The sequence below is a fragment of the Molothrus ater genome, unplaced genomic scaffold (assembly GCF_012460135.2).
Source record: "Molothrus ater isolate BHLD 08-10-18 breed brown headed cowbird unplaced genomic scaffold, BPBGC_Mater_1.1 matUn_MA574, whole genome shotgun sequence".
NCBI classification, from domain to species: Eukaryota; Metazoa; Chordata; class Aves; order Passeriformes; family Icteridae; genus Molothrus; species Molothrus ater.
The window spans coordinates 14,077-39,117 of record NW_023416533.1 but is presented as its reverse complement, the minus strand read 5'-3'; the positions used below and the strand labels follow the sequence as shown (position 1 = coordinate 39,117).

Genomic DNA, 25,041 nt, shown 5'->3' with positions numbered 1-25,041 from the left:
GGGGTATTTTTAAGAGTTGGGAATGGAGATGAGCCCTGCCAGGGGCTGGGGAATGGTTGGGGTGTTTCCTTTGGGATGCTTTTGGGATCAGCCATACTCCAGAAGTATCACAGCTTTGAGAATATTGACTTGATTTCTGAGGTTTTAAGAGTTGGGAATGGAGATGAGCCCTGCCAGAGGTGGGGAATGTTTGGGGTGTTTCCTTTGGGATGCTTTTTGGGATCAGCCCTATTCCAGGAGCATCACAGCCCTGTGATGGATTTTTACTCCCTGTAACACACGGATCCCACGGTGCCCACCCTCACATTCCAGCCTCTCCCAGCACATCCTGCTCTTCCAGCCACCAAACCAGCCCAGCAGGGCAAAACCTCCGCGGGCTCCTTTCTGTGGCAATCCCAAACAAACATCCCCACCCTTCCTGCCGCATCCCTCTGTCACTCCCTGCCCTCTCCTGGCAGCGGTGACGGGCCCTTTGTCCCGCTGTCTGCTCCTGTTTTTCAGTGCCTGTTGAAACCCTCTATTTTTCCCCTCCCCAAGCCGGTGATAAGCGTTTGACTGATCCCACCGAGCAGGCGGGGATGAGCCATTCAGGCGGGATTGACACCTCGAGGGATTTGCATTAAACGCTTCAAACTCGCTCGGCTTTTTTTTTTTTTTAATTATTTTTTTTTATTCCCCATTTTATTTTTTTTTTTCATCCATCATTATATATTTAGCAAATTCCTGCATGAAATTACAGCCCCAGTCGTTGGCATTTGCCTATCTGAGAAGGAATCTCTCCGAGCATCCCGAGGCAGGAATTAACCCTGATGCTCCACGGAAAAAAGGAGGACAAATGAGGAAAAATGAGGAATTTGGGTCTGCAGAGGGTTATGGGGTGGTGAGAGGTGAAGGAGAGGGGGATTCTGGGGCTGCTCACGATGTGCCAAGGGCTGAGATGTGAGATTTTGGGAAAGGTTTGGGAAGCCAAGGGCTGCATAGTGCAGGGGCTGACCCCAATGTGCTGCTGGGGACCTGCAGTGAGGAGTAGAATCCAGGGAATGCCCAGATTTGGAGCCTCCTGGAGCAAGGAAGGGGGTGGGACAACTGTGGAGAGAAGCAAAAAAAAAAAAACATAGTGGGGATGTCCAGATTTTGGGATCTGCTCCAAATGTGGCAGGGGAGGTGCCCTTGGCCCATGGTGGCATTTTCCTGCCATTCCTGGAGGGTGCTGTGGGCATCTCCCAGATTTTGGGGGGCTCCAAGCCTCGAGATGGACCAGGTGTGTTTCTCTCTGCTCCCTCAAAACCCTTTGGAGCCGAAATAAAAAATATCTGCTCCATAATCCTGCCTCCCTTTCCTGAAACAGGGCTGTCTTGGGTCTTATCCCTATGGAAAATTGAAATTAGGCTGAGGTTTTCCCTTGTTTTCTTTGTGTTTGTTTGTTTTGGTTTGGTTTGGGTTTGGTTTTGGTTTTTTGTTTGGGTTTTTTGTTTTTGTTTTTTTTAATTCTCCTTTTTTTGCCTCTGCTGTCCTTGTGGAACTGGGAGACTGGCACAGGGAATGGGGCTCCTCCTGCCCAGCTGGGATGGGGAATTTAGGCTGGCAGGACCAGGATGCATTTCCAGCACATTTTCCCCCACTTTGGGTAAATAAAAGGAGGATGGAAATGTTTGCCTTGGACACTTCCAGGGATCCAGGGGCAGCCCCAGCTGCTCTGGGCATCCTGTGCCAGGGCCTGCCCACCCTCCCAGGGAGGAATTCCTACCCAAAATCCCATCCATCCCTGCCCTCTTTTAGTTTGAAACCATTTCCCTTTGTCCTGTCACCATCTATGGAATCATGGAGTGGTTTGGCTGGGAAGGACTTTGGAGATCATCTCATTCCAACCTGTGTAGGAGAATGGATGGATCTATGGATCCATGGATGGATGGATGGATGATGGATGGATGATGGATGGATGGATGGATGGATGGAGGGATGATGGATGGATGGATGGATGGATGGATGGATGGATGGATGAAGGGATGGATGGATGGATGGATGGAGGGATGGATGGAGGGATGGATGATGATGGATGGATGAAGGGATGGATGGAGGGATGGATCCATGGATAGATGGATGGATGGATGGATGGATGGATGGATGGATGGATGGATGGATGGATGGATGGATGGATGGATGGATGGATCCATGGAGGATGGATGGATCCATGGAGGATGGATGGATGGATGGATGGATGGATGATGGATGGATGGATGGATGACCCCTCATGGCAACAAGTCCTTTCTGAGGTGCCCATGACTGGCCTCACCCTCCAGCCCTGCCCCAAGGGTGGTTTTTGGCCCTTTTTTGCCCAAGAAGCCCCAAACAAGGCTGGGTTCGCTCCATGTCCCTCAGACGCTCCTTGTCCCCAGGCCAGGGGACAGGATGCCTGTCCCTGTGAGCCCCCTGTGCCAGGGGGTTTTCCCTGGATGCTCCTGCTCCTCTCCAAGGTTTGGTCCTTGCCCCTCTTCCCTCAGGATAGGGATCAAAGCCATGGGCAGCCAGCCCAGTCACCCAGTTGGATCCTGGTGTTTATTATTCTTTATTATTTTTTCTTCTTCTGAAGAAACAGAGAGAGGAAAAAAACCATCTCTCTCTGTCCAAAATCACTCATCCTTCCTAATAATGAGAGCTGTCAGCAGCCCTGCTTGGCGAGGAAATGATGCTCACAGTAAATATTTGGTCTGGAACTGATTTATGGGTGAAAATAAACGAGATTAGTGCTTAATCACTGCCTTTCAGGAAGGGCTTTGGGCCGGGGTTGAGCTCAGGGGGGCTGGGGCCATGCCAGGGGAGCAGCTCTGGGATTTTTGGTGGGGTTGGGATTGAGGAGCAGCAGTGGAGGGGATGGACTGGATTTGGGGCCACCAGGCAGGGATAGATGGGATTTTGGGAAGGAATTGTTCCCTGGGTGGGTGGGTCAGAGAGAGGCCACAGAGCAGCTGGGGCTGCCCCTGGATCCCTGGCAGTGCCCAAGGCCAAGTTGGACATTGGGGCTGGGAGCAGCCTGGGACAGTGGGAGGTGTCCCTGCCCATGTCCTTTAATGAGCTCCAATGTCCCTTCCCCCCCACCCCATTCCATGGCTCCATGGCCATCAGCTGTGGGCTGACCCCAAGGAGCTCCAAGCCAGGAGAGCTGCTCAGCTGGACCAGCCTGGAACATCCACCCCATCCTGAGCCCAGCGCACCCAAAGGGGTCCTTGCAGCCACCCTAAACACAGCAGCAGCTTTCCTGTGTGAGGAAATAATTAACTTATTAGAGGATGGTTTAATTTTCTTCATTAAGAGGCCATTTCCCATCGCCTGGCAGGGCCAGATGCCCCAGGCATGGCAGGGAGTGGTGGGACATGCTCAGCTCCAGGGCCTGCCCACCCTGCCAGGGAACAATTCCTGATTCCCAATATCCCATCCATCCCTGCCCTCTGGCAGTGGGAGCCATTCCCTGTGTCCTGTCCCTCCATCCCTTGTCCCCAGTCCCTCTCCAGCTCTCCTGGAGCCCCTTCAGGCCCTGCAAGGGGCTCTGAGGTGTTCCTGGAGCCTTCTCCTCTCCAGGTGAGCACCCCCAGCTCCCCCAGCCTGGCTCCAGCCCTTGGAGCATCTCTGGTGCCTCTTCTGGACTCTCCCCAGCAGCTCCAGGTCCCTCCTGTGCTGTGCCCCAGGGCTGGATTTGGGATGCAGTGCTCTGGTTGGGATGCAGGGATTATGGATGGAGCATTCCAGGAATCCTTGGGGTGTTGCACTGCCAGGATGTTCTCCAAGGATCTCTGTTCCAGATCCTGCAGATCTCCAGCGGGCTGAGCTGCCTTTCCCAGGGCTCTCTCTGCTCCTCACTCCATGGCAGCCAGAGAGGATGAGCTGGAGCAGCCCCGAGTGCCAGGATCCTGCAGCCCAGCCCATCTGAGCTGCCAGAGTCACTCTGCATCCCAAATCCTTTCAGTCTGGTGCAGCTTTGGGATCATCTGAGCCAGCAGAACAACACTGGGCTTTGTCCCAGAGTGGAAAAATGGGACAGGAGGGAGAGGCAGGTGTCTCCTCCCCCTGCTCTGCAGAATTTAATTTCTGAGGAACTTCCCCCAGTGTTTTGGGTTGTCCACACCACAGCCCTGTGGTGATTCCTGGGACTCTCTTGGGGTCCCTCACGTTCTCCACTGCAGCCCACCCTTGCTTGGGCCCTTTATTTGATGTAGTGACATTAAATGTGACCATTTAGGGGATTTGACAAGGTCAGCAAGGCTGAGGCTGATGAGCTTTTGGACCAAATGATTTTTTTCACCCAGGTTCTCAAGAGGAAAAGCTCTGAAATGTTCCTTAATGAAAATTGCCTTTGTTTGGTGGCAGGGAGGGATTGGGAATTCCCATTGGGAAGCTGCATTAATTATCACATGGGAAATGATGCAGCAGCACCTCCATCCCACGGCTGCCACCAGCTCGTCCCCAACTCCTTTCCCTTCACTTTTCCCTCCTTTTTCCTCTTTTCCCTCCCAGAGTCAAGAAGAAGAACAAGCCCCTGAACCTCAAGATCCACAACAGCGTGGGGAGCTGTGAGAACATCCCAGCCCAGCGCTCCCCGCTGCTCTCCGAGCGCTCCCTGCGCTCCTTCTTCGTGGGGTACCCGCCCTTCCTGCCCTCCACCCCGCCCGTCCACACCGAAGCCTCCTTCTCTGCAAGTGAGTGCCCCCAGGGCTGGGAGGTGCCAGGCAGGGGATGGGACTGGGGAGTTGTGGAGTCAATGGTTTGGAGGATGTTGGTTGAGCGCTGTGGAATGAGCCCAGCCCTTGTGGAGGTGCCCATGTTGGTGTTTAGAGATCTGTGGGTGCTTCTGGGCAAAGATAGCCCAGACTTGATTGTTTCTGGTTTTTGGGAAGGCCACGGAGGTTTTTGTGCTGTCTGGGGTGGTGGCACTGCCTGGATGTCACCATCTGAGGGCTGCTTTGTAAACCTTTGTGGTTTCACCTCTGTGTTGAAACCTCTCCTGCTTGCTGGATGTGGAGTTTTGGGAAGCCAGTCCTGGTGCAAACCCCGTGGAGCTGATCTCAGCAGCCAGCCCTGATCCCACCTGGCAGGGCTTGGTCCTTTACCAGGAGATGCTGCTGGTGGCACTCACTGGGTGGGTTTGGCTCCATGAGCCCACCCAGGCCTGACCCTCATTTCCTGGTCCCAGACCAGTGCTGGGATTAATTCCACAGAGACTGAAACTTTTCCAAGCCAGGCGTGGCTCTTGGCCCAAGAAGAGCTTCCCTGGAGAAAACACGTGGCAGCTGCTGGGAGTGATTCCCTGCCAAGCTCCCTTTGCCTCTTGTTCCTCAGCTAAAACTTCCTCCAACTCCACATCTAGGCTGGCTTTCTGTCACCTTCCCTTCCCTGGGTTTTTCCCTTGTTTCCTTTCTGGAAATGTCTTCCTGGCTTGTTTTGGGGTCTTCCACTCATTCCTCCTGCTCAAGAAGCAGGCTGGAGAAGGTTTTGCAGCCAGAGGGCTGGCAGCCAGATTTCCTTTCCTTTCCTTTCCTTTCCTTTCCTTTCCTTTCCTTTCCTTTCCTTTCCTTTCCTTTCCTTTCCTTTCCTTTCCTTTCCTTTCCTTTCCTTTCCTTTCCTTTCCTTTCCTTTCCTTTCCTTTCCTTTCCCCTTTCCCCTTTCCCCTTTCCCCTTTCCCCTTTCCCCTTTCCCCTTTCCCCTTTCCCCTTTCCCCTTTCCCCTTTCCCCTTTCCCCTTTCCCCTTTCCCCTTTCCCCTTTCCCCTTTCCCCTTTCCCCTTTCCCCTTTCCCATCTGGGGTCACTGAGGGCTCATCCAGCCAGTCCTGCTGTCCTTTTCCTCCTGTCCCTTTGCCTTTGGGGACAGTGGCACCTGGCAGGAGCTCTGCATGCAGACCATGCTGTTCCCAGAGATTTCCAACACCCAGCCCCAGGTTTGCCCAGACCGAGGGGCATTTCTGCCTTGCTGTTTCCCACACGGAATTGTCTGTACTCAGCTCACAGCCCAGACCAACAGAGCAGGAAGCACGGAGCAAACCCCATTCCCAGCCCCCTCTGGAGTGTCTCCTTGGATTAGTTTTGATCAGGGTTGGATGCTGTGCCGTGCTGTGACATCCTGATGGGACGTGGCGCGGCCACAGAGGGACACGATGGCAGTGATGGGCTGGCAAGCGACCAACCCTGCCAGAGAGGTGTCTCCTCTCATTCCCCTCCAACCTCCCTGGCTGCTGGGAATGTTTTCTGGGCTGGGTGGGAGCTGGGTTTCCCCAGCTGGTTGATCCCTGCTGGGAGGTTTGGCATCAGTGGAGCTGTTTTGTCGTGGTTGAGATGGAGACAATGCAAAGCAACGCACTCTGTTTGCAGAAGGCTTCAAACCTGTTTTTGTTGCAGCATGCATGCTTGTTCTACATTCTCACAAAGCTCACAAGTTTGCACTTTACTCATTGGTCAGGAAAGACAAACAAAGTGCTCATTGGAGCAGGCAGTTGCAGGTTTCTCTTATTTCTCCTTCTTTCTTTCTTGGTTTCTTTGTCAATGACCTTGTTAGGAAATTCTTTCAGGGGTAAACGCGGATCCTCTTACCAAACTTCTCTCTGGCTCACAGAAGTCACTGGAAAACCTCTTCCACACTGTTTGGTCCTTGCAGGATCAACATCTGTGTGGGTTACACCAAGCAGGGCAGATGTTTGTTTGTAGGGAGCAGAATCATGGGATGATTTGGGATGGAAGGGAGCTTGAAGCTCATCCCTGTCCATGGGCAGGGACACCTCCCACTGGAGCAGGTTGCTCCAAGCCCTCCCTGCATCCCAAGGATTCCCTGTCCCCATCCTTGTGGTGGTTCAACAGCTGAGCTCTCCACAATATCCCATCCCTATGTTTTTTTTCTAAAAATCCCTCTTCCCTTTTCCTCCTGTGGGATCAGCACAGCAGCACCCAGATGCTCTGGATTGCTGTGGAATTACTTCCCTAAGCACGGAAACACAAAAATTGTTGTTGTTGTTGTTGTCAGCTGGAGATGGGTGAGGGGAGCCCAGCCAGGCCCTGTCCCTCCCTGGCTGTCTCTCCATGATTTCTTTTCCACAGCCTTGCTGCTCCTGGCAGGAACACGTTCCCATCTGACTCATCCCTGGCCTGGGTCAGGAGAGGGTTTGGATGCTTCCCTTTGGTTTTTAACATCCCTTTGTCCTGATGGGAATGGATTTTCACAGAGGGCTGGAGGGAGCTGCAGAAAGAGCCTCTTCTTCCAGCAAATCTGGCTGGGGGAATCACAGGATCATGGAATATCCTGAGTTGATCCTCAGGGATCACTGATCCAGTCCCTGTCCCTGCCCCCCAACAATCCCACCCTGTCCATCCCTGGCAGTGCTGCCCAAAGGCTCCTGGAGCTCTGGCAGCCTCGGGGCTGTGCCCATTCCCTGGGCAGCCTGGGCAGTGCCAGCACCCTCTGGGGGGAGAACCTTGCCCTGATCTCCACCTAAACCTCCCAGCACAGCTCCAGCCAATCCCTCTCACTGTCACAGGGAGCAGAGACCCGAGCTGCCCCTCAGAAGTTGTAGAACAACTGGTTTAATGTGGTCTCCAGGATGTCCCCTCCCTGCCCAGTCCTGTGTGACACCTCCACCACAGCCACCGAGCTGCTGCTCTGCCCTGGGGGGATTCTCCTGAATCCCAGTCCTGCCTCTTCCCCTTGGCTTTGGGAGTGAGGAATTTGCAGTTTATGGTGTCGAGCATGAGCAGGATCCCAGCCAGGCATGGCCAAGTGACAAGTGGTGGCTGAGATGCCACCAGAGCCCCCCCAGCTCCTGGAAGAGCCCCTGAAGGGCTGACCTCGGGAAAGTTTGGTGGAATCCAGGAAAATGTCCAGTAGGTCGGGGTGGGATTCCCAGAGCCCTAAATCCAGTTTTTCCTTTGGAAAGCACCAGGCTGGACCCAAGGATGTGACAGTGGTGCTGAAGGTGACACAGGAAAGTAGCCAGTGCCACCCATGCCCCTTGCCATGGTCACCCCACAGTGCTGGGGTGGGTTTTGGGGGGACACTTCTCCCTAACGCTGTCCCAGCCCCAGCCACCTCCAGGAGGGCACTTCCCAAAGGGAGCCTCCTTTCCTGGGGAGCACCAGGGGTTCCCTCCTCCCTGACCCTGCCCTGCATGTGGCTGGAGCACTCCCCAGCTGTGCTGGCAGCTCCCTGCAGCCACATCTGGCCACAGCTGGCAGCGAGGCTCCAGAGGGTTTCCCACCCTGGCAGTGGAGTCGGAGGGCACAGCTTTGTCTGGATGAGCCTAACTGAGCCTGCAAGGCTGGGAACTGGGGGGGAAATCCCCATGTCAGGCTTTAAGGCAGCTGAACATGGCATTTGAGCTGGGTAAATGGGATTGTCATGTCGGAAAGGGGAACTGCCTGGGTTAGAAAGGGATTCTTTCCTTACTGGAGCGATGCTCTGGGAGCAGCTCCTGCTTCAGATGATCCCCCCTGCTCCAGCTCAGCTTTGGTTTCATCCTGCTGGATCCAGCCTGGGTCATCCTTCCACCCACTGGAGCTAGCTGTGATCCACAGGGTTGGAAGGGACCTCAAAGGCCATCCCAGTCCAACCCCCCACATGGACAGGTCTTGTGTTGGGAGGGAGGGAGGGAGGGAGGGAGGGAGGGAGGGAGGGAGGGAGGGAGGGAGGGAGGAAGGAAGGAAGGAAGGAAGGAAGGAAGGAAGGAAGGAAGGAAGGAAGGAAGGAAGGAAGGAAGGAAGGAAGGAAGGAAGGAAGGAAGGAAGGAAGGAAGGAAGGAAGGAAGGAAGGAAGGATCTGACTCCATGTTCTCAGAAGGCCAATTTATTATTTTGTGATGCTATATTATATTAAAGAATACTATACTATACTACAGAATACAGAAAGGACACTTACTCAATGCTAAAAAGATAATAATGAAAACTTGTGACTCTTTCCAGAGTCCTGACACAGCTTGGCCCTGATTGGCCAAAGAGTGAAAACAACTCACAGCAGAATCCAATGGAACAATCACCTGTGGGTAAACAATCTCCAAACACATTCCACACCAGCACAACACAGGAGAAGCAAATGAGATAAGAATTGTTTTCCTTTTCCCTGAGGCCTCTCAGCTTCCCAGGAGAAGAATCCTGGGCGAAGGGATTTTTCAGAAAATGTGACAGTGACAGACAGGGACACTTCCCAGATTCCATGTGGAATATCTGCCACACGCACTCATGCAGGGAGCAGGTGATGCCTTTGTACCTTGAATTCTGCATGGATTTCTATCCTGGGGAGGGAAAGCTGCTGGAGCAGCTGCTCTGGGATCTCTCCCATGCTATTTTGGCCCTAAAAGCAGCACGAGCAAGGCCTGTGGTGTCTCATGAAGGGACTTTGCTGCAGAGCCTCTCCCTGGGGTGCTTGGCTCCCAGCTGTGACCATGGGGAAGTAAACCCAGAGTGGTGGGGAGACACTGGGACAGTGTCCCTGGAGCTGCCACGGGCTGAGACATTGGAACTCTGTCACTGCAGCTGGCACAGGTGCCCAGAGCAGCTGGGGCTGCCCCTGGATCCCTGGCAGTGCCCAAGGCCAGGCTGGACAGGGCTGGGAGCAGCCTGGGGCAGTGGGAGGTGTCCCTGCCCATGGCACGGGTGGCACTGGATGAGCTTTAAGATTCTTTCCCACTCAAACCATTCCATGGATATTATGATTTGTCTCAGGACTGGGATTTTTGCCTGGTGGTGGAGATATTCCTGATCCTGGGTTTCTTCTGCTGTTGAACTCTTTTGGAAAGAGGCTCCACCCCAGTGTCTCCTCCTAATTTCTCCAGGGGATTCACCCACCTTGGGAGCATTTTGGTGACATTTGGAATGTTTGGGATAAGTGCAAAGCCTCCTGGCCATTCCTTGGCTTTGCAGTGACTCATCCTGGCATTCTTACCAAGTCCACTTCCATCAATTTTCTCTGTCCCATTCATAATGGGAACGTGTTTGCTGTAGTAGTGTTGGATTATGGTCTTATCTGACCACTCTACAAATCCATTTCCCACATAGCAGGATAAGGAGGGTTTGTTGATCAGGCTGTCTCTGTGATGGATAACACGCTCCCACCAGCTCCCTGCCATCCAGACAGGGGCCAGGAGATGAGGAAGGGACAATTGTGACAAAGCAGTGCCCATCCCTGGGGTTCAGCACCGCTGCCACCCCTGGAAGATGCTCCAGGTGTCCTTGTGTCACAGACATCTTTTATGAAAAATCCTTTCCTTGGGATTTTTTCACCTGAGAAGCTGAGAGGCCTCAGGAACAAAATGTAACCAATGGTTATCTGCTGCTGTGGAATGCAACAGGTGCATCTGGGATTAGCCTCATGTGGTTGTTTCTAATTAATGGCCAATCACAGCCAGCTGGCTCTGTCCAAGCCACAGGCCTTTGTTATTCATTCTTTCTTTTTCTATTCTTAGCCAGCCTTCTGATGAAATCCTTTCTTCTATTCTTTTAGTATAGTTTTAATATAATATATATGATAAAATAATAAATCAAGCCTTCTGATAATGGAGTCAGATGCATCATTCTCTCTCCCCTCCATCGGAGTCGCCTTTGATTTACAACATCCTTGGGGAGGCTTTGGGGCTCTCTGAGGGCATCCCCACCCACCCCATGGAGGGTACAACCCCAAAATAACGAAATGGGGAAGCTCAGGTGCTTTTCTCCATGCAGGACATGCCCAGGCAGCCCAGCTGGGGCCCAGCCAGAATCCACCCGGTGATGAGACCCCGATCTTGGCCTTATCCCCGGGCGCTGCAGGATAGTCTGGATAACTCAGTCCCTGTGGGAGACAGAGTGCCCAGTACCCCGTCAGCTCACAGCCATGGTCACCCTCAGCAAGCTCAGTGATTTCAGCTCTTTAGTGATCATCAGCTCTCTCAGGATTCCAGCTCTTTGCTGGCTTGCTAGGGCGCCTTTGGCTGAGGCAGAAGCAGACACGAGAGAGGAGAAGGAGAGGTCCTGGCGGTTCCACAGCGATGGTTTATTGAGGGATCTGTGAAAGGTTCCAGCAACAGCTCTTCTTCTGTCAGATGGGCTAAACCAGCTCCTTTTTACAGGGTATAGGGGCATCCAAACTTGTCCAATAGTAAGGGTTAGGGAAAAGTGACCTATGGGGTTCCAGAGATAAGCTATGGGGCGAGGGGTAGAAGACAGGAGCTTATTTTACTGTCTCATCATGACTCAGCAGCTCCTACCGTTAAGTCTCAATCCTCCATGGAGCTCTCATAGGCCCCATAGACTCTGCCACAGCCCGGCTCTGCCGGGACAGCAGCGGGGGCGTCACGGCCACGGCAGCGCCGCCGCGTCCCCGTCACCTCCGAGGCGCCGGGTGCCACTCAGGAGCTGTCACAGCTGCCTGTCACCGCCGGGGAGCGGGCTGCCAGGGCTCTGCGCCGTGTCGCCTGTCAGGGACACGCCGGAGGTGGCTGTCACCCGTTGCCCAGTTGGTTTTCCCCTTTCCCGGCTCCGCTGCCGGCACAGGTGATCCCATCAAGCGCGGCTGTTGATTTTGGGATGAGCTGAGCAGGAGCCCTGACCTTTGCGAAGGAAAACACGGCGGTGTCGGAAGGAGGGTGGCGCTCCCTGCCTGGGCTGTCACATCGGGAAGAGGGGTTTGGTTTTTGGGAACCCCTCGGGAGGCAGGGATGGGGTGGGTGGCCGGGGGATGTCTCCATGGGGCTGCTCAGTGGGTGCCACCCTGCGAAATTCCGCTTGTGCCCAGTGAAATGCCAGCTCGGAGCGGGGGGAACGAGGTGAGGGGAATTATGGCCGGGAGAATTCGGATTTTTGAGGCAGGCAGGAGGCTGCTGGTGATAAATAAAGGTTTTAAATAATCAGTGGCAGGGGGGAAGCTCCGGGGTGCTGGAGAGAGGGAGAATGGGGGAGAGGCAGCCGCTGTCACGCTCCAAAGCTTGCGAGGATCATCCGATCCCGCGGCCACTTCTCCATCACAAGATCCCCACGACAAAACCCGACCGTCCCACCCTGAACCAAGACCGGCTCATGGTGGATTCCCCCCTTGTAATTAACGCTAACTGTGATAATGGGGGGGTTTTCAATGAGAATATTCCTCCTGCGCTGGGGGGAGACTGCTGCATCTCCCTCTGAGCATCCGCCCGAGTTTACCCTGCCAGGAATCCGGGTAGAGGGGAGACTCCCCAATTAACCCCAGAGCCCCCCGAGCCCCCCAAGCCCTCGGGGCTGCTCCCCGGTGCCTCTCCCTGCCCTCCTGCCCCACTCCGCTGCTTTGCCCTCCTGCCAACAGCGGCTCTATTGTTAAACGCCGCGATCCTACGTGGCTCGCTGCCGCTAATGAAGGTAATTAGCTGTGAGTCACGTCGGGCTCATTTATGGTACGAGGTCAAAATCCCCGCTACACTTCAATACATTTTTGCAGCGAGCCCATTTAGAAAGTAATTAAAAGGCTCAGCAGCCGCCGTTGCCTCCATCCCCTCTCCCCCTCGCCGGGCTGGCAGGATTTAATTGAGGCCAGCCGAAAGTTAGTGGGAATAAATTGTGGCTGATAACGTGGAGGTTGTAATTTAATTCCGGGAGAAGAGCTGCTCTGGCCGGGGGTGTTTGGCTCTTCAGAGAGAGTCATTGGAGGGAGGGGTGATGACAACTCAGTTTTCTAACAAGATTTAGCGAGGGGGGAGTGATGACAACTCAGTTTTCTAACAAGGTTTAGCGAGGGGGGAGTGATGACAACTCAGTTTTTGAACAGGATTTAGTGAGGGGGGAATGATGCTCAGGGAGGCTGGGCATAGAGGGGTCACTCACCTCTGGGATGTGTGGCCCAAATTCCCACCCCTGGCAGGTTGTGGAGGGTGAGTTGTCACAAAGAGTGGTGAGAAAATATCAAAAATTTTGGCAATGTGGTGCTGGGGACATGAACTCCCCTCCTCGGCTTTGAAGGGAGCTTATAAAGATTAGGGAGAGTGACTTTTTACACAGTGGATAAATCCAGGACACAGGGAATGGCTTCCCACTGCCAGAGCGCAGGGATGGATGGGATATTGGGAATTAGGAATTGTTCCCTGGCAGGGTGGGGAGGGGCTGGAATGGAATTCCCAGAGCAGCTGGGGCTGCCCCTGGATCCCTGGCAGTGCCCAAGGCCAGGCTGGAATAAACTGGGACAGTGGAAGGTGTCCCTGCCCACGGGAATGAGATGATTTTAACGTCCCTTCCCACCCAACCCATTCCATGCTTGTGTGGTTCTGACATCTCAATTGCTGCCTCTGCCTGAGGAGTGACCAGGGGAAGAGAAGGATCCAGAGCTGCTGCTGGTCCGAGGTGCTGGAGCAGGATCAGCCTGGGCTGCTCCAGGATTTCTAACCCGGGGGAGGGATGTAAATGTAACCTTCAGCCGCCGAGTGCAATTAGAGCCCCGTGCCTGCCGCGATATTAAAATGGGATATTAAAGCAAACAGCGGCTCTCCCCACTCCCTGGGCTAATATCCAGCGCCTGTTTAGCCAGGGATTTGCTGGCACTCTGAGCAAACAGCCGGGAGCCACCGCTGGTGCCCGGGAAACCTCTCAAACCCCCGAGTGAAAATCCAGCCTTTGGATCCCGGCATGGAGCCGCTCCCGGGGCTGGGCATCCTGCGGGGCAGGACCTTTCCCGTGGCCGGCAGGAGGAGGAGGAGGAGGAGGAGGAGGAGCAGCTTTTCCACCCTTGCCGAGGCTGAAGGAGAGGATGGAATCCAAGCATGGCCATGCTCCTGGTTGCCTTCCTGCCCCAGCAGTGCCAGTGAACTTCCCTCTTTGTCCTTATCCCTCTTCCCTGCTTTTCCCTTGGAAGGAGAGCCCCGGGACTGCTTTTACCTCTGTTCTTCCCCTGGAATAGGAATGGAATCACCTTTGGAGTGGCTGGCACTCAGCTTTTCCTCAGCTGCCGCCTCAAGCTGTGATGTCTTATTAAAAACTGACAATGAGGCTGCTCCAGCTTTATTTTCCCTTTCTTCTTTGGACGTCCTGATGTGATTCCAGAAGTTTTGCAATCCCACCCTGCCTGCACATGGGTGCATCCTCTCCTCTCCTCTCCTCTCCTCTCCTCTCCTCTCCTCTCCTCTCCTCTCCTCTCCTCTCCTCTCCTCTCCTCCAAACTGGGTGATGGGATCTGGGACAGGAGACCCCAATTCCCACAGCCCCACAAATCCCAGAGCTCTGGTTTCCAGCAAGGAGCTCAGAGAGGCATTCCAGGGGGAAATAGCAGGAAAATCCCATTTTTTGTGCACATCCTTTGCTCTCCTTCCCAAAAACTCAAGCCCCAGCCGTCGATGTTGTTACCAGCGCTGTTTTTCTGGTCTCTCCCTGCAGATACGCTGTCAGTGCCTCGCTGGTCCCCGCAGATCCCTCGGCGGGATTTAGGAAACTCCATAAAACACAGGTGGGCCCCTCCCCCTGCTGGGGGATGAGGGATGGGCCTCTCCCTCCCCATCTCTGCTCCAGGACACCGAGACTGGGGACATTCCCTCTCTTTCCCATGCTGGGCTGTGCTGTGCTGTCCTCCAAGCCCATTTCAATTCCATTTCAGTTCAGATCTGGTTTAGATAAGGCTCAAGCTGCTATCAATAAATCTGTGTTTTATCTGTGACCTTGCCAGCCTTCAGCAAATTCCCCATCTCTGGATTAGAACCCTTCCATATCTCCCTGAAGAGGGAAAGGCAGCGGGAAGAGCGCTGCTGTTTGATGGGAAGCTGCAAACATTGGTCCCCAGGGCAGGCAGGGGTTTGGGGGAGTCTGGGGTGGGAATCACAGGGAGTTGGGGTTGGATTCCCTTTGGAACAAACTTCCAGAACCAAAGGAAGGCTCGGGGTTGTGTTTTGGCACCCCTAGAAAAATTCCTCAACACCTGCAGAGGAGTTTGAGGGCAGCAGAGAGAGGATGAAGCAGGGCTCAGGGGATGAGTGAGGCTTCAGCTCTCCCTCTCTGTTTCTCTCCACAGGTTTTCCACCAAGTACTGGATGTCTCAGACCTGCACCGTCTGCGGGAAGGGAATGTTGTTCGGCTTAAAATGCAAAAACTGCAAGTATGGCGCCGTGCTGGAGCTGTGTGTGTCACTCCTTCAAACCGGGAGGGGATAATCGGGGTTTTCTCGGGGGAGCCGAGCAGGAATTTGGGCATGGAGAGACCAGCCCGGCTCTCGCCAGCTCATCCTCACAGGAAGCTTTAATGAGCCGTGAAATTGGGTGAATAACACCCCAAAGCAGGGCTGGGCTGGTGTCTGGGATGGGATCAGGCTCCTCGGGGAGGATGTGCCCGCCAGAGCTCGGCTCTGCTCGCTCCAGAGCTCTGAGTCAGATCCTGACAGTGCCCCTTCCCCAAGCCTGGCTTTAGATCCCAGGTTATGGAGATTCCCGGTGGAATTATCTGCAGGACCAGGCAGGGATAGCTCTGGCCATCAGGTGGGTTTTGCCCACAGTTTTGGGCTGTAACCTCTATTTCTGCCGAGTTTTGGGCACCTCTGCGTCCTGGCAGGGCCCCCGAGGAGCCGCATCAGTTAATCCATGGTGCAAAGGAGAGGGGATAAAACGGGACAGGAGTGGGAAAAGAGCGAGGCAGAGCCTGGGGCTGCTTCAGCTGCTCCAAATCCGCCACAGCCCGGCCTTGGACAGATCCATGCGGCCACCAGCGCTGGGGAAGTGCTGCTGGGGCCGGGATTGCCTTTCCTGGGGCCGGGAGCTGGGGATGTGCGATTGTCTGCGGGTAACGGAGCGGGAACGATCGCTGCTGCCGCTGATTAAGCGCTGATGAGTTGGTAAATTGGGATTTAAACCTGCCTAGAGGCGCTCGCTTACTCCGCAGCTGGAAGGGATGGTATCGAACACAGGGATTCTAAAGGGGTGATTCCCATTCTATCCATGCTCAAGGAACTGGAGGCTTTTCCTGCGAGCTCTCCGTGCTGGAGGAGGGATCCCTGAGCAGGATCAGGGATGCTGTGGCTCTGGCTGTGCAAATCCTGCTCCCTGTAATCCTACAGAAAAGAACAAATCCATTTCCTGGCAGTCAAAAGTTGGCACTGAACACAAGGCATTTAGGTTTTTTTCCAGCCTTGCCCCGGCGCTGCTTTCCCCAGAAAGCAGAGGGGAACCAACAGGTAAAACAAACAACCGGACCCCAAACCCCCCAAGCCTCAAATACCAAATTAATTCCTGCCTTTCCCTCTAGGAACAGCTTTGTAATAAAAGCTAACACGGGCAGCTCCTGAATTTTCATTACCCAGCTCATTGACTTGAAGCTGCCGTTCCTTTTTTTTTTTCCCCCATCATTTCCCCTTGTTTTGATAAATCCTTTCCTCCTTTTTCCCTTTTCCCCCATGGCTTTCTGCCGGCCTGGCAGAGCAGTGAGCTGGGAATGCGTTTCCATCCTTAATTAAGGAGGAATGGGAAGGATTTGGGAGTCTGCCCATGCCTACATGCATGACCCGGGGGTGAAGCCCTCCAGACTCCTGCCCGGGCTCCGGGAAAAAAGAAAAACAACGGGAAAAGCTCTGCAGAATATCCAGAGTCTGTAAATCGTCTCTTTATTTTGGCTAAATGTCCTTAATAAAGGCAGGAGAGGGGGGCACAATGGCAGGGATACATTAGGAATTGGGGCAGCCACTTCTTCCCCCTCTGCTGCTCCTGAATTTGGTAAAGCATGCAGCAGCAGGATGGTGGGAACTGGGTTTTCATGGAACCATGGAATGGTTTGGGCTGGAAGGGACCTTGAAGCTCATCCTGTCCCACCTTCAGTACACCCTTCCCCCCAGTGCAGGGCTCTGATCCTTCTACTGCAGCCAGCTCTGGCAGAAGTGACAATTTGGGGTGTCCTCAAGCCTGGCTGGCCCAGAAAGGGGCAGTGGGGCAGAGCCGCCAGGTTTGGGAATTTCTGTGCTGCCCCATTGGGATGGAGGTGTTTTCCAGGGCTGTGCAGCCCCTCCTGATTGCCCAGGATGTGCCTCCCACACTGTTCCCCATCCCTGAGCTGCTGCTTGGGAATGGTGGGGAGCAGGGAGCCTGGAGGGCTCACTCAGACTGAGTGAATGACCAACACCCTGCATCCAGTCACTTTCCCAGGGAGAAAAGGAGGAAAAAACTCCATCAAAGAATCCCAGAATGGCCTGGATAGGAAGGGACCTTAAAGCTCATCCCATTCCACCCCTGTCAGGGGCAGGAACACCTTCCACTATCCCAGGTTTTGGACACTTCCAGGCATCCAGGGACAGCCACAGCCTCAACCTCCCTCCCAGGGAACAATTCCTTCCCAATATCCCACCTGTCCCTGCCCTCTGGCAGTGGGAAGAAGCTCCCCCCTTATCCTGTCCCTCCATCCCTCAATGTTCCCTTCTCACTCCTTTCTCTCTGTCCCCTGCCAGGCTCAAGTGCCACAACAAATGCACCAAAGAGGCCCCCCCGTGTCACCTGCTGATCATCCACCGCGGAGGTGAGGCCCCCCCGCTCCCTGCTCCGAGCCTCCGGGGATGGTTTTTTTTGGGGGGTGAAACTTTCGGAAGCTCCCCCGGGGGGTTCGGGAGCCGCACCCGGCCAGGCGGGGTCCCCGGCGGGACGGAGGCTCCCGAACCGCTTGGGCGCTCCGGGGGAAATGTTACCCACCGTTTTTTCCGCTTGTAGGGAGACGAGCCGGTCGGGGCGAGGCAGATTTGCATTGCAAACCACTTCCACCCACCCTCCCCCTGCCTCCTTTTCTTTTCAGATTCCCCACCGCACGGGGTAAGTCCAAACCAGGTTTTCGCCTTTTTGCTTCTGTCGAGAGCTCAGGGCGGACGGGGGACCCCGAACCCCCCCGGTGCATGCGGGGTCCCCGCGCCGGGGACGCGGCCGTGGCCCTGCGGATGCTCGTGGTGCTTTTTGGAGCTGCCTTATCCCGCTCTCCTGCGGGATAGAGAGCCCGGCCTAAAATCCGCACAGAGACAGGCAGAACCTTGCAGCAGGACGGCGGGGCGGCGCTTCCCCACCTCTTTTCTTCCAGATTTTGGCTCCCTTTGCTGGCCAGAGGACCGCGACTGCCTGAGAGAATCGCTCTTGCCTTGAATTTTGAGCTCTTAAAGCTGTTCCTTTGTGTTGAATTGTGAAATATCCCCCCCAAACCCGCTCCTTGGTTTAATCCCGGGGAAAAGGATTGTGCTGGTGGCACCTCAGAGGGGGCAATTTTACAGCCCCCATCCCACCCCACGCCCTCACTTGCAGCAAATTTGGGTGGAAGCGGTTGAAGACGCCCCCTCGTCAGGCTCGGAGCTGCTGCAATCCCTGCCCGGGAGGCAGGGAAGGGGCAGTCGGGCTCCTGGGATGGGCAGGAATTGGGATTTAGGGCTGTGATGTTGCCAGAGCCGGAGCTGCCCGCTGTGTGTTTTAGGAGCAGCATGGCTTTGGGGTGGCCTCAGCATCACTGAAATACCTCCCCACTCCCCCCCAAAAAATCCCAAACCCAGCTCTTAAATCCATTATCTTGGAGTTAAACAGTTCCTGAACCCCCCCAACCTTCAGGCTGGCTTTTCCCAAAAGATCTCCCTGCTGGGAGCGTTCAGAGCCGGCTCCTTCCCTTCACCCCAGAAAGCTCCAGCAAGGATCAGGATTGTGCTGGCTGAGCCCCGGTTCACAGAGGGGCCGTGGCAGCTGCTGGAGCCCCCAAATTGCTGCCTCACACCCCGGGGGGGGTTGGCTGTGGCCGGGGTGCAGGAGGATCCCGAAGCTCAGCTGCCATCCCAGGCTGGAAGTGCCGCGGGAATCGCTTTGGAGAGCGGTTTGCAAGCACGGGGCGACCCCTGTGACAGGGAGCTGAGCTTTGATGTCCTTCCCTCTCTCTTCCCCTCCTCTCCACCCCCCTTTTCCTCTCTCCCTTCTGAATCCAGCGAGGTTGGTCCGGACAGAGTCGGTGCCCTGCGACATCAACAACCCCCTGAGGAAGCCCCCGCGCTACTCGGACCTGCACGTCAGCCAAACACTCCCCAAAACCAACAAACTCAACAAGGTGAGCCCTGAGCCCCCCCTGAGCTCCCCCAAACCAACAAACTCAACAAGGTGAGCTCTGAGCCCCCGTGTGCACACCCTGCCACAGGGACAGGACCCCCTGCACACAAAGATCCACAGCTTTGCATTCTTTTCAATCCACACCTTTGGAATTCTTCCGGTTGGAAAAGATCTTTTAAGAAAATTGAGTTTGGTTGCTCCCCCTGCACTGCCAAGGCCATCGCTGCCCCATGTCCCCAGGTGCCACATCCACATGGCTGCTGAATGACTCCACCCCTGCCCTGGGCAGCTGTGCCAGTGCCTGACTGCCCCCTCCATGAAGGAATTTCCCCAAAATCCACCCTGCCCCTGCCCTGGCCCAGCCTGAGGCCGTTCCCTCTGCTCCTGTCCCTGTTCCCTGGAGCACAGCCCGACCCCCCGGCTGTCCCCTCCTGGCAGGAGCTGTGCAGAGCCACAAGGGCCCCCTGAGGCTCCTTTGCTCCAGGCTGAGCCCCTGCCCAGCTCCCTCAGCCTCTCCTGGGGCTCCAGCCCCTTCCCTGGACACGTATCCTGTGACTGTGTTCACAGGGGTTCTTGGATGAGGGAAGAGATGAGAATGTTGACTCTATGATCAGAAGGCTTAATTCATTATTTTATGATATAAATATATTACATTGTCACTATACTAAAAAGAAAAAGAAGGACAGGTTTTCTCAGATGCTAACTAAGCTAAGAATAGACAAGAAAGGAAAGGAATGATAACAAAAGCAGCTCTCTTGGACTCTGTCCGAGATAGCTCGATCTTTGATTGGCCATTAATTATACACATCTAAGATGGGCTAATCACAGGTGCACCTGTTGCATTCCACAGCAGCAGATAACCATTGTTTACATTCTGTCTCTAAGGCCTCTCAGCTTCTCAGAAGGAAAAATCCTAAAGAAAGGATTTTTAGTGAAAAGATGTCTGCAACAGTATCCAATGAAGTTATTTTTTTAGAGATAAAATGGGATCAGCATTTCCACAACAGCCTGGATACCTGTCCTAGTCCTGCTCTGTTGTGGCCTCTCAGTCTCCAGGTCCAAGCTGAATTTGGGGTGGTTTGAGGTCTCTGCTCCCAGTGGAGGCTTTAATAAATAACAAATTTATTGTTGCAAATAAAACCAGCCTGGAATTGGATTGTCCCTGGCGAAGCTGCTCAAGCCAGACCTGACAGAGCACCGGGCTCACTCCTGCTCTGCCTTGATACCATAAACCCATCACAGAGCTGGCTCTGATGGAATTTAAAGCCTGTTGGCCTCCAGTGGAAAATTCCTTGGAGGAAGGGCAGGGTGAGGGGTTGGCAGGCTGGAAGTGCTCAGAAAGAGGGATATCACTGACCTGATGGGGAATGGATCAACAAAACCCTGAATTCCTAAAGCCTGGCTGGGCTCCTCAAGCCCTCAGCATCTTCTGGCTCTGGGGAAAGTCTGGGTACCAAGATGCTCCTGGAGACTGATTTTAAACATAAATCTTTTTAGGAATTTCTTGGTGTAGGGATCTGCTCTGGTTTTGTTGTTTTGGGGTGGTGCTTTTGTCCTAAGCGCTCCCATTCAGGTTGAAATTTCCCCTGAAAATATTCTTATTTCAGCAGGGCCCCCATCTTACTTTGGTATTTCTAAAAGCATTTCTTTAAAGGTATCCTGAATAAAATAATGGAATGGCCTGGGTTGGAAGAGACCTTAAATTCCTCTAATCCCAACCCCCCGTGAAATCTTATTGTTTTGACCTTCACTGGTTGTTTAAAAAAGAATTTACCTGACCAAGATTATTGAGCATGGAATGATGACCAATATGGCTTTCCTGGAAAGCCCAGCTCATTTAAGAATTAATTAATTAGGACAAAATTGCCTGCTGGGGAAGGCTCGTGCAGATTTTTTAACCTTGGAGGGAAATTCTGTGGGGATGGGAATGCTCAGCACTGCTCACACCCTGTTCAGTGGCTCCAAGTTGGGCAGCCAGGGGGGAAATCCTGGCCTCGATTTTCCTTTTGGGATCCAAGACATCCAAGCAGGTTTTCCGGCCTGTTGGCTCCCTTCCCATCCACCCCATGTGCACCCACAATCGATGGCCTTGACTGGGAGGAGTCAAGGAATGCTGAGGAATGTCTTGGGATGCATTGGCTGCTCTTTCCAGATCCCTCTGCTCCCTGCAAGGCCCTGGACTTTGGCTCCAGGGAGCCCAGCAGGAACTTCCAGGACCTTGTTGTGCCCAAGGACCGAGCCCCAAGGTGGTGACCCCGATTCTGGCTTTGGTGGCCGTGGCTGTGCAGAGCCAAGAGATTTATGGCACCCTCAGCCAGGGGTGAGGGTGGGAAAGGAGCCAGTTTATGGTGGGAAATGGCTTTGGGGAATACAAACAGCTTTGGGAAAAGCTGTTTTCTAGGATTTCTGGAAGAAATGGGTGGGATGATGTCATATTGTATTTGTGGGGTGCCCTGAAGAAGGAAGGAATGATGAATCTGACTCCATGAAGGCTAATTTATTATTTTATGATACTATATTTTATTAAAGAATACTATACTATACTAAAGAATTCAGAAAAGATACTTACTGAATGCTAAGAAGATAATAATGAAAAGTCGGGACTGGAAAGAATCCTGGCACAGCTTGGCCCTGATTGGCCAAAGAGTGAAAACAATTCACAGCAGAATCCAATGGAACAATCACCTGTAGGTAAACAATCTCCAAACACATTTTAATGAGCAAAACACAGGAGAAGCAAATGAGATAAGAATTGTTTTCCTTTTCTCTGAGGCTTCTCAGCTTCCCAGGAGAAGACTCTTGGGTGAAGGGATTTTTCAGAGAATGTGAATGCCACAATGTCCTTTGTCACCCTGGGTCCTTTGCACCTCGGATTGGCACCAACCAGCGCTGCTCTCACCGCCTCCTCTCCTTTCCCTCCTTCCCTGTGTCCCTCAGGACCACATTCCAGTGCCCTACCAGCCAGATTCCAGCAGCAACCCCTCGTCCACCACGTCGTCCACGCCGTCCTCGCCGGCTCCGCCGCTGCCGCCCAGCGCCACGCCCCCGTCCCCGCTGCACCCCTCCCCGCAGTGCCCGCGCCAGCAGAAGCAGTTCAACCTGCCAGGTAATGCCACCCCCTCCCCGTGTCCCCACCTGCCCCCCCGGGGGGGACTCGTGTCCTGGGGTGTCCTTGGGATGTGGGACAGTTCCACCTAATTCCCGTCCTGGGTTTGCGCCAGGGTGGGTGATAATTGCTGCCCCGAGGTGTGCAGGGTGTCTCTGCTTTGGCCCGCGCAACTAAAAAATGAGTCTGGACTCTTCACTTTTTGGTCTTGAGGTTGTTTATTAATTTTTATCTATAAAATTTTCTTTCTGTCCAGCCAAGGTCTGCACACAGGCACTCTGACCGCCCCCGAGGCGGTGTTGTCCTTTTATACTATAACACATTTACACTTAATTCCCAATACCTATCACCCATGCTAGACAGTGCACTTCTACTCTAAACCAATCCCAAAGTGCCAACATCACAGCAGAAAATGGAGAACAAGAAGAAGAAGAATTCCTTCTTGGATGGAGGAATCCGCCCAGATTCCTCCATCTTGTCTCCATAACCCCCGTCCCAACAATCCTAAAATCTGCATTTTCCCCCTGTGATCATTTTGTTATTATACTATTCAAACCTGTGAGACTTTCATGTCCTCATACAAAGCTGGCAACTTGCTCCAGGGGTCAAAATCAAATCCCCAGGTGTTCTGGGCTGCGTGCCAGGGTCTCTGAGCCCCCCAGCAGGGTCCTTGGCAACTCTGGACACCCAGAGGGATGCACTGAGTTCCAACAGGTGGGGAGAAGGTGGAAGTAGAAATGAGGAGAAAAGGTGACTTTGGGATAATTCTAGTTGGCAGTCTCTGGTCAAACCTCTTGCTTGAAGAAGGGTCAGAGCCCAAGGCTTGATCCAGTCTTGGAATCCTCCAGGGTTGGAGCCAGCCCAACTTCTGCTGCTCTTGAGGCTACAAAGCCTTTCCAGGCATGCATTTTCCATTTTTCCATGCATTTTCCATGACATTTCACCTCAAGCACTGACAGAAACCAGGGGCTGACCCCTCTATGAGGGCAGACTGGGTTGACCCTGACATGTTTTTGGGGTGATGGGTCCCCAGCAGGTTGGCAGTGTGTGGGGGGGTGACAGATGATTCTGGGAATCATCTGTGGCTTGTCTGACGTGGCTTGTCCCATGGAATCTGGACCTGGGATCCATCTGCTCCAGGAGCTCCATCTCTTCAGGGATGGTGGGAGAGGCAGGGAGGTCATGGTGGCTGCAGGACACAGAAGTTATGGAAGATGGCCCAAAAAGCTCCTCCTGTCTGCCTTCCCTTGGGATGTCCTGCTGCTCCAGGAAAGGTCCCTTCCAGGAGGGACAGGCTCAGCATCACTCCTGGAACTGTGTCCACCTGCTCCCAAAATAGAGCTGGTGAGGGGAGAGGAGATCTCTGGGATGCTGAGGCACTCCTGGCTGTCCTGTGGGTCCTGCTTGGTCCATGACCTCCTTGCTGGACCAGCTGGAAGCATGAGGTCCTGAAGCCCCAAAATCCCAGGATTAATGGAGTGGTGCGGTTGGAAGGAGGGTCAGGATGGCTTCTCTAGAGGAACCAGGCAGAATCTTCAATGTCCATGGTGGTGCCTCCATCTTGAGCAGTCTTCAGTGAGAGAGGAAGAGGAGGAGGAGGAGGAAGCTGCCTGGCAGAATCCATCACTGCAACAACAAACACTTCCAGAAGCTGGGAGACGCCCCCCAGCAAACCCATCATGTGCTGTGTGCCCAGAGAGGGGGCAGTCCCAGAGTGCCTGGCATTCAGGCAGGATCCTGGAATGGCACAAGGAAGCCCTGAGCTGCACTGCCAGGAATGGTGTGACCCATCCAGAGGGTCAGGATTTCACCAGGCACAGCCCTGGAGCCTCCAAGGTCTGGAGGACACGGTGTGAGTTCCGTCCTGGTGTGACCCAGCCCAAGGAGTTCTTCCAGAGCCAAAGTGTCCCAGTGTCTCAGCATCCCAATCCCCCTGCTGGGCCAGCCCTGGACCCTGCCTGGCTCTGGGGGCATCCAGCCTCTGGTAGCCCCATCCTGGGTCACTTCTGCAGCAGACACCTCCCGGTGGGGTTTGTTGGGACATTATTTCATGGATTTCACCCCCCTTTGGGGTACTTGGAACACATTCCCAGCTGGAAGAGCCAGAGCAGGGCAGGATCAGACCCTGGCATCTCTAGGGGTGTTTGCTCCCTGTTTTATTCCCATTAGGAGCAGGATGGGATCCAAAGCAGGACCTACCCTGCTTTCATCTTCCCAGCTGGGAAGTTTTCCGTGGTTTATCCCATCAAGATGATCATCTCAGGGATTAGGATTTGAGCTTGGAAATGGTGACACGGTGACCTTCTCCTGCTGGAATTACCTTCCAGGCTCCTTTGATGTTGGCTCAGGTCCTGCTGCAGGGCTGAGGTCGGACTTTGGGGTCTCTGAGCTGGAGGGGGGAAGCTGAGCCATGGCCCTTGGGTCTTGGTGATAAGAAGGTGAATTCTGAGCTGCTGCCAACCTCTGGTGGCCTCAGCAGCTCTGAGTTCTTCACACCCATGACCTGCCTGCTCATGGAATTGGATCAGTCCTTGGGCTGGAGATGGGAGCCAGTGGATGTTCCCAACACCCAGAGCCTCTCTGAGCTCTGGCCTTGGAATGTGGCTCCTGGAACTCCTTCCAGGAAGGACACGGCTCCAAAACAAGGGAAAAAAGGATGGAATGTGGCTCAAATGAGCAGCAGTTCCAAACCCATCACTTGGCGTCTCCATGATGCCAAGAGGTTCCCAAATCCAACCTGAGGGCCAGGACTCTCACCCTGCTGGCTCTCACTGGTGTCCAAACCTTCATGGATGACATTGACACTCTCCAAATGGTGCAGAAGAGAAGATATGGGGGGGAAAATCAAGTTATAACCCAGCAAAAGTCTTAATTTATTGGCCTGGGCATCCTATGTGCCATTTCGGAATATGGAATATTCCATATGGGGATATGGAAGTGGGAGAGGTT

General features: G+C 54.0%; 1 protein-coding gene across 1 annotated transcript in view; it reads left to right on the top strand.

Moving 5' to 3' along the window:
- Positions 1–25,041, top strand: part of LOC118700330 (kinase suppressor of Ras 2-like) — a gene marked incomplete at its 3' end in the record, with an annotated part of 68,951 nt that overhangs the window by 30,577 nt on the left and 13,333 nt on the right. Inside the window, exons 5-11 of the mRNA XM_036404745.1 lie at positions 4,510–4,691; positions 14,335–14,404; positions 14,963–15,046; positions 17,375–17,442; positions 17,631–17,729; positions 18,869–18,987; positions 21,924–22,092. Of these exons, the coding sequence (XP_036260638.1) occupies positions 4,510–4,691; positions 14,335–14,404; positions 14,963–15,046; positions 17,375–17,442; positions 17,631–17,729; positions 18,869–18,987; positions 21,924–22,092 (791 nt within the window). The remainder of the gene's footprint in view (positions 1–4,509; positions 4,692–14,334; positions 14,405–14,962; positions 15,047–17,374; positions 17,443–17,630; positions 17,730–18,868; positions 18,988–21,923; positions 22,093–25,041) is intronic.